At 37.5% G+C, this 13,878-nt stretch overlaps 2 protein-coding genes across 3 annotated transcripts; one reads left to right on the forward strand and one right to left on the reverse strand.

Moving 5' to 3' along the window:
- Positions 1 to 444: 444 nt before the first annotated feature.
- Positions 445 to 4,067, reverse strand: LOC125764853 (uncharacterized). Its single transcript, XM_049429481.1, has 5 exons — positions 3,199 to 4,067; positions 2,212 to 2,351; positions 1,998 to 2,114; positions 1,363 to 1,853; positions 445 to 1,279 (listed from the first exon to the last, which is right to left on the reverse strand). Exons 2-5 carry the CDS (start codon positions 2,311 to 2,313, stop codon positions 964 to 966), a joined length of 1,026 nt encoding a protein of 341 aa, XP_049285438.1. The 5' UTR covers positions 2,314 to 2,351; positions 3,199 to 4,067; the 3' UTR covers positions 445 to 963.
- A 1,547-nt stretch (positions 4,068 to 5,614) lies between these two features.
- On the forward strand, positions 5,615 to 13,006 carry LOC125764852 (putative uncharacterized protein DDB_G0282133). Of its 2 annotated transcripts, none has more exons than XM_049429479.1 (9): positions 5,615 to 5,870; positions 6,126 to 6,309; positions 6,367 to 6,873; positions 6,954 to 7,198; positions 7,328 to 9,077; positions 9,164 to 9,246; positions 9,321 to 9,538; positions 10,904 to 11,106; positions 11,181 to 13,006. In XM_049429479.1, the coding sequence occupies exons 2-9, from the start codon at positions 6,280 to 6,282 to the stop codon at positions 11,220 to 11,222; spliced, it is 3,078 nt and encodes a 1,025-aa protein (XP_049285436.1). In that variant the 5' UTR covers positions 5,615 to 5,870; positions 6,126 to 6,279; the 3' UTR covers positions 11,223 to 13,006. The 2 variants fall into 2 exon arrangements, with proteins under 2 accessions (XP_049285436.1, XP_049285437.1); XM_049429480.1 differs by having other exon boundaries at positions 6,156 to 6,309.
- Positions 13,007 to 13,878: the final 872 nt, after the last annotated feature.

The following is a 13,878-nucleotide window of genomic DNA, read 5'->3' on the forward strand; positions in this document are numbered from 1 at the left end:
CAAATCGGGCAGTTATTTTCCCTAAACTAACGTTATGACGGCTCTTTGAAACTATGGGATAGCAACAATAAGGCAGCGATAACGATGCCTAATCTTTGAAATAAAACTATCCCTAGTAAACGATAACGGTCTGTTTCGTAAGAAATTGCGACCAAATTTGGAACAACGAGAATTGGTCGAAGTTTGCTCCACTACTTATCGGACACTTTAAACCGAGCTTGGGAGTGATTGTTTTTGAGACAAAATTTATGAAACACCTCAAACGGCCATGTGGATTTTGGTTTTGAGACGCTTTTTGACGCGAATTTGAGTGACTGAGGAAGTTTGAGGGAAAAGTCTGCGGTGGCCGCGCGGCTTTACACGAATTTTAAATGTGTTTAAAATCATCCTATTGCCATTTTTATTTTCTTTCAAATTTAGTACTTTTAAAAATTGTTGTAGCACTTTTTAAGGTAAAGCAAAGTTATATATTGGTTCGAAATTTATATAAGAAAACTATCTATTATTTGTGACTGCATAGGCTGTTGCGGGTGCGGCTATATGGCAGCAAATCAGCAGCAGAAACACAATATTAGTATTACTTTTACTGCTGCTGTTGCTGTGTGTTTGCGGCTGTTATTGCTGCGTTAACTGCTGTTCTTACTGCTACTGCTATTGCCGCTGCTGTTGTTGCTGCTGTGGCTGCTGTTGTCGCTGCTGCTGCTGCTGCTGCTACTGCTTTTGCTGCTGCTGCCGCCGCCGCTGCTTTTGTTGAGGCTGCCGCCGCTGCTGTTGCTGCATCTGCTAATGCTGCTTTAGCTTTAGTTGCATTAGCGGTTAATCCTTGTGTGCTGCAGGATGTTTTCGATATTATAATAAATATTGAACCTGGTTTTTATTTTTACTTTAAAACGTTTTCGAAGATCATTTTATCAATATAATCTGCACGTGCCTTTTTCGTGTTTTGATAACGTTCAATAAAATTCAGCATATATTATTTTCCTTGTCCGCGGCGATACCGTTTGTTACTTCCACAGACGGTTCCATTGTGCAATGTTGGTTTCGAGATATATCATCAGTTGATATTTCACTTTGTACGTCAGTTGGTAAACCAATTTGAGAATGATTTTCTCCAGCAAATGGCACAAATGTGCCGCGTACACTCTCGAAAGCCTTTCGAAATCCCAGTTTCATGTAAAGTCCACGGGAAGCATCATTTTCGGGCCTTATGACAACAAACGGTATGTATCCCCGTTGGATTACCAGCTTTGTCAGCGATTGTGCAAGTTGAATACCGTATCTATAATTAAATAATTAATACATAAAACAAATTTTAGAAATTATTACTCTACAAATTATATTTTGCAGTTGAAACATATATACCCTTTTCTTCGGAATTTCGGTTTTGTTTGCATAGAAAACATTCCACCGTAGTAGGACTGCAAACTCCATGCTGCTAGCTCATTGTCCGATTGATTGAACACACCAAAGCCTGGAAGCTGGCGGACTAACTTTTCAAATAGCTCAAGACTTTCGATATCACCTGCTGGGTACAAATCGTGGATATCCTTGACATCATCGATACATAGTGGTTTCATGATCACTTCATTCGCTGCTAACGGTTCCAATGTTAAATCTAATTCAGCTGGACATTCGTGTACGTAAATGTCACCGTAGATATGCCCATCCAATTTTCCATTCACTTTATCTCGGTATATCTCTTCCATCTTGAACATGATGCCTACATGGGTAAAGTTCATGTACAGTGGACTATGCCATTCAAACAGAATGTCTTCCTCCTTAATCAGATCCATTCGCTCTAGTTTGTCTGGCGGACAAAAAATACCTACACTTTCGTTCGTTCTGTTGTCCGGCTGAAAGAATATGCAATAAATTAGATGCATTGTTGCAAGTATAATGTTGAAATTAGTGACAAGCAGTCAATCAATCAATTGAATACTGCATGATACAAATGTCATGTTAAAAATATAATAGTATTTATAACATAAAATATGTACCGTGTATGTGCAGCCGGGAAAATGCAAACAAACAGGATCTTGCGGCCAAGTCTTTGCTCTATAAAATTGAAATCGCCATACTCTATCAGTCAGGTACGTTTTAATAGTTTGATGGAACTGAAATGTAATTTAGAAAGACCAACAGATTTTTTGAAAACTGTTCGTTGTATTTATAAATTGGAGTCTCCCTATTGAATGGTTGCAAGGAACATACTTTTAAAGAATGAGGAAAATATTTTTCCAGCTCTTCCATCATTGCTGGTAGTTCGCTTTCTTTAACGATAACGAAATTGTTTCCTTCTGGTACGATTTCCATCCTTCATTAGATGTTATGGTTCGCTGGTCAATGTATATCTGTAAAACGTATTAAAAGAGGTGTTAATTTTTTTTAAATCTTTTTTTAAACTTCTAATCGTATATTGGCTAAAATATAAATTTACATATCCAGTATAGGTGCTTCGATATTGAATACGAACTACGAATACGTATAAATTTTATACGAATGCATATAAAATGTAAAAGCTTTTACATAGAACACACAGCTTAACTACAGTAATCTGCATAATTTCTTTTGCGTGCTGTACAAGTACTTTTTTTTTGTTTTGTTTGGGAAATTTGAACTCCTCAACGAACGCTACGATTATCTGCAATAAAATGACATCATCGTGTCTTAAATGACGTAGGTCGCTAAACACAACGTCCCTTTATACGCAATTCCATCTTTTGAATAACAAAATAAAATATGTTATAATTTTTATCAATAAACCAACGTTCTGACTTTTTCTAAGGTACATAAATAGCAATATTATTAATATCAATAACAATTATACCATCTATCTATAAGAAACAAAAAATAAGCCAAACAGTAGAATACCAACGATTCGTTGCTTATCGTGATGCTTATGCATTTTTATGTTTATAATATACAATATACTTGTTGTGTTAAGACATTTTCAAAACTAATTATAAACTTATTAAATGGGAATGAACTTAGATTAGTAACAAAAGTCTAAAATTCCGTTTATTGCAAAATATGAACAGTATGATCGTTATTGTTTACCAGAATAAAAAAAAAAACACACAATTTATTTTATTTTCTGGACGGCCAAAACTATTCTTTTTCTGTTTTCAATATAAAATCCTTATAATACAGTCGGTTCTTTCGTAAGTTATTAACTACTTAATACCTTCTTTTACTTACCCTATTCACAACAGAATCCAAAAGGTCTATTGTTTAACGAAGTTAAAAAGCGCTTTTGATAAGGGCTGAATACCGATACTTCACACTAACCAGTAAGTCACTGAAAATTTTATATCCCGATCACAGTTAATAATACATAGTCAAGTTCGTAGAAAAGCGAAGCAAAGATTTGCATCGAACAACCATCAATTATACCGTACACGAAACACAATGCATGTATACCTATTGCTCGCTAAGTTCAGTCCCTACAAACACGCGAAGCATAATACATAGCCTCTTGACCTCAACATGCGAATGAAGCAGGGGAAAATCTAGCCCATACGCCTTTTTTTGGGAAAATATCCTATCACTTTTATGTTATCGTACACTTTTATGAAGTATATTATAAGTTTAGCTGTCTTCCAGGAGAAGGTTTATACTGGTACCAAATTGGTGTGTAGCGTTTTTTTGCTTTTACTCAAGGGTAAGGCCGAAGCCCATTTCACCCAGACGCGGCACGCATTTAGCTTTACTTCTGCTAAGCAGCGAACGGTAACCATTTGCACAAGAAATTCACATTTCCAGGCGAGTGTCCTGGGGCACGCCTTACGCACAGGTAGACAGAAATGCTGAATTTTGCCCGAAATACACCAAAAAGTGACGGAAACACCAACACGCCGATAACGGAGCGAAAATACGAGGATCGTTAAACGACATTCGTTATGCTTTGACCAGGTTCTTTTATTTTATGCGACGGTGAGCCTATTATGTCGTTTCCCTGTCACCGTCATCTCGACTGGAAAACGGGTTGCACGTTCAAATTGCGCAGACGCAATACGTACGTTACTGCAATTTCTCATGCTGTCCTTGTTGAGCATCTCCCTAGCTGGAAAAATATCCTCAACGCATCGTGGCCGTGTAACACAACACATGGACCAATACTTCATTAAAGCATTGAAACAATTACGCTCCGCCATTGCGGTGAAATAAGCATTATTTCGGGATTTTCAATATGAATGCATTTCTTCAATCATTGTTGTTCACCGTTCAATGCGACAAATTTTATGTAAATATTTTATTTATCACGCTGAACAACACACTTCAACGGTTAACTTCAATGGATTAAAAGTTGGCATTTTCACAAGGATGATTAGGGCAGGTTCTTAGCGACCACGGGGCAATAGATTGCTCTAGTTTAGCTTAGTTGAAATGTAAAGGAATTACAGACGTTATTATGCTCATATAGAGTAGGAGTATGTGATTTCTTAACTTAGTACGAGGCCATACAAATTGTTAACGTCAGCACAAAATTAGAAACGGAAGTCGCTGTTGCATGCAGCAACTCTCTGCGACAATATTCCCTGCGGGTACTTCATCAAACGTCGTTTCTACACAGTCTAAAATCGCAGACGATAAAAGGAAAATAAGACAAATATGTTTATAGATTTACACTTGCTTTCTCAGTTTCTTAAACACAATAAAGGGTCATCTCTTTTCGCTATGGTGTGTATATGAGGTGTTTCCAACTTTGTCGATCTATATCGTAAATTGAATAAATTTTCAGCCTAAATTTTGGTAATTCCAAAGTTTGAAAATAGGGTGGAATTTTGTGTGTGTTTGAGTTACGTTTGTAAACATCTGTACCTTTGCGATTGTCAAATAGGATCCAAAATGGCGGTCGCCAAATAGCTTTGTGTACATTCCTGTTTTGCAAATGTCGTTTCCTATTGTTTTTGAATATCCAACGTTATTGTCTAGGAAGGTAAACACAGATAAGAAAAATGTTTGTAGATTCAATTAACAAAACAGCCTCTTATCATCGCAGTTTGTCTCGGAAACTGCATTTCTACTTTGAAACTATATTTTCTTCTTCAATTTGTAAGATATTTCGTTGGTACGGTGTACAAAATCCAGCTTCTTGGGTTCCGTCGCTACGTTAATTATTTGTATAGGGTTTACGTTCCAAGACCTTAATGTATTAGAGATCGGCTACTTTGTCCACATGTCTCTGTTTGAATAATTAACAATACTGTAAAGAAAGATTTGCAGAATGGCTCAATATTTTGTTGCAACATTGTTGTTGTCGATTGGATTGTGTGTTACCTGAACCATTCATTAAATTTCAGGTTCTTTAACCTTTTAATAATCCTAACAGAGAAATCATATCGTTTATCTATCTTTCGTTTATTCAAACTATTGTAAAAATGTATTTTCTATAGTTAATTGGTTTATCTACCAAACATAATTGTACAGGCAATTCCCACAATACGTGGTAATCGATGTACGTTGATCTTTAGATCGCGATGTTTAGACAGCTCGCGGATATGTTTATCGAAAAACAACATTTGTTACAAAAAAGTGGTTAAAATACTACAATTAGAACGGTATTTACGCGTATTTGTCTGGTGCAGTTCACTGTTCAGTAGCGTATTTTGAGAAATATCTGTAGTGGTGTTTTTATTATATATAAACCTTTTTCATTGTACCCATACTGTCAAAGCAAGTAATGTCACGAAGCCAATTGTCATTTGTTGTGCGTTCAAGCTGGTATCGAATATCAATGTGAAATACAGACAAAATGGCGTGCAGTCGTCATCGATTATAAAATTTTGTTATTAATACAGTGTGTGTACTGCAGCATATTTATAAAAAACACCCAGAGGGCTACGGAATTTCGTGCGTCAGCGTTTGAAGTAATTCATTCAGATTTTATCGCTGTTGTATCTGCTACTATGCATGCAAGGAAATTGTTTTTATAATGGATTTGCATTGAAAGCCCAATATTCGTGGTACTTTCTCGTGTTTGAAATATTTAATACTTTTAACAAACAATCTAAATGTAGTGTTTTAAAGAGATGTGTTTATATTGTTAACTTTGTCACATAGTATCAAAGTGTTTATAACTCACATACGTGTTTCCTCGGTGATTCGATAATTAACTATTTCAGAGCCACGTTAAACTATTCTTGTTTTGCAAGGTTTGGTCAAATACGTCTTGAAATATTGTTCGGATTTGATTGATTTTCAATTCAGTGTAGTAGCAGTGTTCATCAAGGAAACAGTCACCTCATTTGCGTTGATTGTTTTATTTTATATCATGGAATGAAGCAGCCGAGTTTTAGTGAAGATAATGTAAGTGTAGAATTAAGGTTACAGGCTAGGTGGAGACTGATTTGTGTGTTGTCCTAGTTTCAGCTACACGACCGAGCTGATCGACCGAGTGCTGCAGAACTACGTTCAATGGCGATGAGACAACAGCAACAAATTGACACTCAGCACCAAATGTTGGCAGCAAAGGAACAACGTTTACGGTTTCTAAAATCCCAGGAAACGCGAAATGTTGTTTCAATTGCCGAAGCGGAGCGTCTTCGCCGACTACGCGAGCGCGTCGAAGCACAGGAATCAAAATTACGACGCCTTCGAGCATTGCGTGGTCAAGTGGATTTACAGAAAACCTATAATGTTACGCTAGGTAATGATTTGGACTCGATAAGAGCATTATTCAGTGAGAAAGAAAAGGAGCTTACGCTAGCAGTGGCTAAAGTAGAAGCGCTAACACGCCAACTGGAAGAGCTACGGCGTGACCGCAGAGGAGTCGATACAAATGGCATTTCATACAATATTAACACAAATGCTCTAAATAACAATGGATCACCTGCGGGCAAGGAGCTGGAAAAGTTGCGTTTGGAACTTGTTGTAAGTTTAGCATATTGCAAAAAGCACAAGCATTCAAGATTTCAATATATAAAGCTATGATATACATTTATTTTTAACAGTATCGCAATCAGTTGTCCATGCAACAGAATGCTCGCTTGAATATGCAGAGGGAAGCTTTGCAGCAGCGCCAAATAGAACTACATTCAGTAGACAAACGTATCGTTGAATTGCAAAGCCGTATTAACAAAAAAAGAATACTCAATGTGCAGAATTACAAACTTAATGCAGCAAATAATGGTCTGGGATCAGGACAAAACCATAACAAAACAATCCCGTCCAACAGTAATCAGTCGTTGCATTCGAGGTAAGTTTGCTGGAAATTGTACACAGTATAATCGCGAATTATATGAACTTTTTGTTTACCTATATATTCACTATGAAAGATCGGGGCCGATTTATATACATTTTCATGATTGCACTAAATTATTTGCAGATCCTCTTCGACGCACATAATTCCCTCGCATTCAAGAACTCTGAGCCGCGGCAATGTAGTTGCAGTGGAACCGTTTAATCATGTTCCTATGAAATCAGCATCCCTGGGAAATGGATCAAATGCATCGTCATCGCCATCTCCGTTGGTGAATACGAATGAGAAAATACAGCCACCAATTACCGGTACGTCTGATTTTATGCAACAACAGCAGCAACATCAGCTTCAAAATTATCAGTGGGACCACGAAAAACATACGATGATGATCGCCGGTGATGAGGCTATGTTACTAGCACCCGAAAGCGATGAAAAGAAACTAGCTGTCCGGCAACAACAGTACCGTTCGCGTTACGTAGACAATGTCGGTTTTGTTACAGGCCCGGAAATGGTCTCGGAGGATGATTCTGTGTCAGGAAAGGCACACTATCCGGACACGCAACAAAAAATAATCACAAATGATTTTGAGGTAACAAACAATTCCAATACGCCTGCAGCCTACGATAATGAAAAAGGAATGATCGAATTCTACAACAATACGCCGACAAGTGAGGGAGAATTAGATGCCGCAGTTAACACAGGAAGCGATATAGGACAGTCAAGGGATAATAATGTTGGACTTACTAAAGGCTATGGCAATAATCAAGAAAAATACCAACAAAACAATTTCAATCAACCGAAGGCTAGCTACAATTTTTTACAAAACATTCCATTGGGAAACTTGGTGGTACCTCCCAGGAAACCGATAAATAGTGTAGCACCAACCCTTGCTATGAAGCCTCCCACGTCTAGCTCTTCGACCATCGTAAATGAAACCACGAGTGCAAAAGTAACGGGTGTAATGCGGAAGCTCCCAGTAGGAATGGATAGCGGTGGCGGTGTTGCGATGAACGAAGCTCAACAAGCATCGAATCCTACAAGCCCAAACAATAACAATCGCCCGGCACTCCCGCCAAAACCTAGCAAACCACCATGTTTTGGCAATACCGGCACAGCGGCTGTTTCAGGAAATAACAATGCAAATGATGAAAATAGTAATGAAACTAATTCCACATTCGAAGGTGCATTAACAAGCAATGAGAATGACTCTTCATCTTCTACATCATACGACATTCCGGATTTAAGCCTACATGCAACAATAAGTAAACAATCGTCAGCAAACGATAAACTTCCAATCAAAGCTAAACCCTTGACAATTAGGAAACATCCATTCTTGGAGCAACCGAGGCTAAAGAATATTACGGGTTTGTTTAATCCCGGTAACGGAAATGTTGTGGCTACGGGGCTAAATAAAATACCATCTACTGCCGCTTTGCAACAGCAACAGATATCAAATAAACGAAAGGAGGCAGCTGCGGCAGGACATGGCGATGGAAATGAAACCACTTACTACGGTAATTACGAAAATGAAACATTGCAAGACAAACAATCCGCCTCAGACGTCAATGAGAACAACACAGGAAGAGACCATCCCATAGAACGCTTAAAGAAGTTAAAAAGTGGAAGTTCCAATACCATTGACGGAACAGGGAACACTGATAATGAAGTTACTAGACGGAAGCGTAATTTCATTGTTATTGCTCCCGAGAGTCAGGGTAATTCTAGCAGTATTGGAGCAAACGGTGCTGGAGGATCAAACGTTGTCGAAGGAACTAAACATAAGCTGTCGCGCCGCGTTAGCTTTGACCCGTTAGCGTTATTGTTGGATGCTAGTTTAGAAGGTGAATTAGAATTGGTAGAGAAAACTGCTATGCAGGTAAGTAATAATCACCAGGGATCTGTAATGTCATTCAATATTTCTATAAATCTAAATTAATTTCGATAAACTTCCGTTGTTGGCAGGTTACTAATCCAAGTGCAGCCAATGATGAAGGTATTACTGCGTTGCACAATGCTATATGCGCGGGTCACTTTGAGATAGTGAAGTAAGTGATGAAAATGTTTCAGTACACGTTGCTATAAAATTGCTAACAAAATAAAATTATTTATTTTACTACAGGTTTCTGGTGAATTTTGGGTGTGATGTTAATGCGCAGGATTCCGACGGCTGGACACCATTGCACTGTGCCGCTAGTTGTAACAATTTACCGATGGTTAAATTTCTTGTCGAGTCTGGTGCCTGTTTGTTCGCAGCTACGCTTTCTGACCATGAAACACCTGCCGAAAAGTGTGAAGAAGATGAAGAAGGATTCGACGGATGCTCTGAATATCTTTATAGTACGTAGACAAATTTCTCCTTCTTTTATTGTTATCTATCTACTAGCTTACCCGTCAAACCTAGCTTTGCTCTTAAACATGCGTTTTGTAATTAAAGTTTTCTAGCAAACAGTTTGAAAGTTTAATTTTGATCCGTGGGGTGATTAGAGAAAATCGTTGATCAATTGATTTGTTTTAAATTGCCTAGGTATTACCATTCTTTCAATTTCTTGAAATCAAACAATTTCTTCTTCTTCTGTTGTGGCACATCTTCTCCTTTTCTGGCACTTCAGGAGGTATTTTTAGCTTTCCTTGACGATTGGGATTCAATATCAGGTCCTTCAGTGCAAGGCGGCAATTCCATATGCAAATCAACAACAACATTTTTTTTTATTATTCACACACTTATCTCGCTTTTAACTTACTTAACACTCACTTTACGTTTTATTGAATAAAATTACACAAAAGGAGAAGTGCCACAACAGTAGAAGAAGAAATTGCTTATATTAGGAATATCATTTTGATCAAGAATGGTAATAGGTAATTTAAAAAATTTCATTTTTTTTCTCTTTCTGGTGATTTTCTCTAATCACCACACTGATCAAAATTGAACATACAAACTGTTTGCTAGAAAAGTTTAATTACAAAACGCATCTTTAAGGGCAAAGCTAGGTTTGCAGGGTAAGCTAGTTATTTTATAAAGTTAACCGATACACACCGACTCACGTATTAACTATTAACTTTTCGGTTATTTGGTGAAACATTCCTTTGTTGTAAGCCAATTAACGATCATTCAAACTTGTTAGGACAAGTCTTGAGCAGAAACAAATAATATAGTTTCATATTTTTTTATCAAACTTTTGGGTTAAAATGACAGGACCGGGTATCAAATGCCAAATCCTAAAGCAATGATTGATTACCCAACTACGTGGTAAAAATAAGTCTAGATACGTTCGGTGAATTATCAGATCTTTAAGTTTTTCGCAAACGGGGCGGCCCGGGGGTGCATGTGAAAAACGACGCCCGTTCACACGGCAGGGACCGGGTTCAAATCCCATCCGGACCGTCTCCCCGTAGCATGGACTGACTATCCTGCTACGTGGTAAAATAAGTCTTGATACGGCCAGGCCGTTCTAACCGAGCAAAAAAAAAAGTTTTTCACAAATTATTAAGGCCCGTTTATAGTTTCCATATTTAAACTGCTTGTATTGTCGATTGTGTAAAGCACTTTAGGCGTAATACTGTTGCTGTAATATTTCAATTATCGAAACTAAAACCTTTATATTCGTAAAGCACACCCTCGTATGTCACACACAAGTATTGCAATTACAATCAAATATTACGGTCGATATGAACATATTTATTTTTTAATTTTTTTATGCACAGGTATACAAGAAAAATTAGGCATATTGAACAATGGAGAAGTGCATGCTGTGTTCGCATATGAATCTCAACAGCCTGATGAATTAAGCTTCTTTGTAAATGATAAGCTTACTATCATCCGGAAAGGAGACGAAGCCGAACGTGAATGGTGGTGGGCACGCAACAGCTTAACAACAGAGGGTTACGTTCCAAGAAATTTGCTTGGGGTAAGTATTTACTAACACTGGTGAGTCATACGCATCTGTTAGTTATTTAATTATTGCTTTATTTATTCTTTTAGCTTTATCCGCGACTTGCTCCATCGTACACTGACGATAATTAGGATTGAGAGTTGAATAATATTGTTTGCTAATACAAGACTTCACAGTTCAATTCACAATGTGTTTATCACAACCGCTTACTACTTGGAGTCAATGCTAGCATAAACCCTACATTTATTTCATTATATTTCCATAAAGGGAATATTATATGAAACATAAATAAAAGCGGAGTGTACAGCGCTTTGTATTATTGTTTTCAGGAAACAAACAGACAAATGAGAATCATTTTTCTCATAGACTTGGACTCGTTCAAGTTAACCAATAAGATAATATTCGTAGCATTGTGTTTAGAACTGTTAAATCCTGTGTCGGTATGACTACTAGTGAAGATGGTGTACAATGATCTTAATTGAAAACTAATTGGCAAAAGTTGTGTTAGGCCGCGGGACAACGACTGTTGAGGATTTCTTCAGAATTAAAAATTACGTGAACACTCGAGTGATTTGTGTTTTGAGAAAAACTTGGCCCATGGACAATAATTTCAAAAAAAAATTTGTGACAATTTTTGTGGAATCCTTTGTACAGATGAGATGCCTCAGCTGTTAGGAATGTAAAAAAAACCTTTTTTTTGTTTGTGGTTTTTACTCTTCGTGTACCATTGTTAATGTAAATACATACTGAAGCATTAAAACTAACATTAATTATAATTTATCAACTTAATTGATTGTTTAGTTTTTTTGTTTCTATAACAGTACCTTTATCGAACAGTGTGTGACACCAGTTGCGTATACGTTTTAATTTTAAACTTACACTTTTTAACCGGAATACTCTGCCTGAATCTCGTTCATTTAATTGATACAATGTTTACGAACATGCTTTTTCTCAAAACAAAAATATTATTGACCATATTTTCCATTAAATTGATCAAAAAACGGTATTAAATCAAAATTACAATTACATTAAATATATAGCATTTGTTGCAAACTGTTTGATGTCGCTGAGGAAAAGAGAGGTAGCATGGCCGTCATGTGGGATTTTTTCTGAGACCAAATTTGAGGTAAACCTGAAACGGCCACATAGACTTTGGTTTTCTGACGCTTTTTGAGGGATTTTTGTAACTGAAGAAGTTTGAGGAAAAATCTCAGCTGCCGTGGTCCTGCGGCTTTACGAAACATATTGACTAAATATCATGACGTATTCTTGCATCCATCATATAAATTACAAATACAAAATGAAATAAAATTAAGTTTGATGTGTTTTTAAACAACCTTAAGCTCTCCAACAACCTTAAGAGTCTTAAGTAGTTTAAATATTCTGTACAGAAACACTGATGTTAGACGCATACGTTACATACAACCGAATAAATGTAAATGTATTGTTTTTGGCTATTGGGATGCATTTGGATGCAACGACAAAAATTGATTAATCGAACACAGAACAGCTTAGAGAGTGTAATACAAATATTCAAAAGGGATGTTCTTTCAGGTCTAATTCCAAAATGTATGGAATAAAAAACAACGTATTCAAATCCAATTTCAATAGAACGAAACATATTTGCGAAAAATCATTCCACCTTTCCTTTATTGGTGTAGGGTATCTACATAACTTTTTTTTATTGTTGGAACGGCTACAGTTGCATACGATTAAAATGCATAGAAAACATACTACAAGATTAAAAATGTAGACTTGACAAATAAAACGTAATGCCATGCAAAATAAATGCGATATATTGTATAGTTTTATGCAGCGTTATGATTGATGTGAGAATGCATGTGAAGTTTGTAATGACAATCATTGAACAAGATAAATTATGAACAAAATAAATTATGAACATAATAACCTTTTACTTTATATAGCATACATTTAAGCGATGGGTTTTTCATTTACCTCAAAATAGTTTAGTTCGTCAATAATTGAAAATTTATTGCAAGCGCTATAGGTCTTCTTTCTTGGCCTGCTCTTGGTCGAGCACGTGGCGAAGAGATAGCCAGGTTGCCAACCCCTTTCCAGGAATCTCGGTCTAGGGCTGCAGTGTTAGATCCACGGTTGCATCCGATATCTGACAGGATTGCCTCCACTTGATCTGCAAAACGGGTCGCTAACGACCACCTTTCTGGTTCGACATCCTCATCACGTGCCCTAGCCATCGTATCATTCCGTCTTTGACCACCGTTAGGATATCTTCTTCTTGGCTCTAACGACCTTACAGGTCACACCGGCCATTTCTGGCTTACTAGACTTATTTTTACCACGTAGCCGGATAGTCAGTCCTTGCTACGGGGGGACGGTCCGAATGGGATTTGAACCCGGTCCGGCCGTGTGGACTGGCGCCGTTTATCACATGCACCACCGGGCTGCCCCCGTTAGGATATCTGCATCGCAAAACAGCTCAGCTAGCTCGTGGTTCATTCTCCTTCTCAATACGCCCTGCTCGCACACACCACCAAAGATAACCCTTATCATCCGCTATTAGAAGATGTCAAGTCCTTTGGTGTCCTCTGTTAGCATAGTCCAGAACTCATACTCGTAGAGGATTACCGAACATATCAGTGTGCAATATTTCGTGCATTTCGTGTATTGCTGGAGCCTTCTGGATCGCAGAAGTTTGTGGGGCCCTTAGTAGACACGATTTTCCTGAACAATGCGCCTCCGGATTTCGCTGCTCATGTTGCTGTCCGAAGTTACGATCGTACCAAGGTAGCAGAACTCCTCTACCAC

This window comes from Anopheles funestus, chromosome 2RL (genome assembly GCF_943734845.2).
Source record: "Anopheles funestus chromosome 2RL, idAnoFuneDA-416_04, whole genome shotgun sequence".
NCBI classification, from domain to species: domain Eukaryota; kingdom Metazoa; phylum Arthropoda; class Insecta; order Diptera; family Culicidae; genus Anopheles; species Anopheles funestus.

Bases quoted from the DNA above. Each gene is read 5' to 3' on its own strand.
- LOC125764853 (XM_049429481.1), bottom strand. From the start codon at position 2,313: ATGGAAATCGTACCAGAAGGAAACAATTTCGTTATCGTTAAAGAAAGC. The intron at 2,115-2,211 runs GTATGTTCCTTG...ATTACATTTCAG, and splicing joins ATTTTCCTCATTCTTTAAAA to TTCCATCAAACTATTAAAAC. The intron at 1,280-1,362 runs GTATATATGTTT...ATTTAATTATAG, and splicing joins CCGAAATTCCGAAGAAAAGG to ATACGGTATTCAACTTGCAC.
- LOC125764852 (XM_049429479.1), top strand. From the start codon at position 6,280: ATGAAGCAGCCGAGTTTTAGTGAAGATAAT. The intron at 9,539-10,903 runs GTACGTAGACAA...TTTTATGCACAG, and splicing joins ATGCTCTGAATATCTTTATA to GTATACAAGAAAAATTAGGC. The intron at 11,107-11,180 runs GTAAGTATTTAC...TTATTCTTTTAG, and splicing joins TTCCAAGAAATTTGCTTGGG to CTTTATCCGCGACTTGCTCC.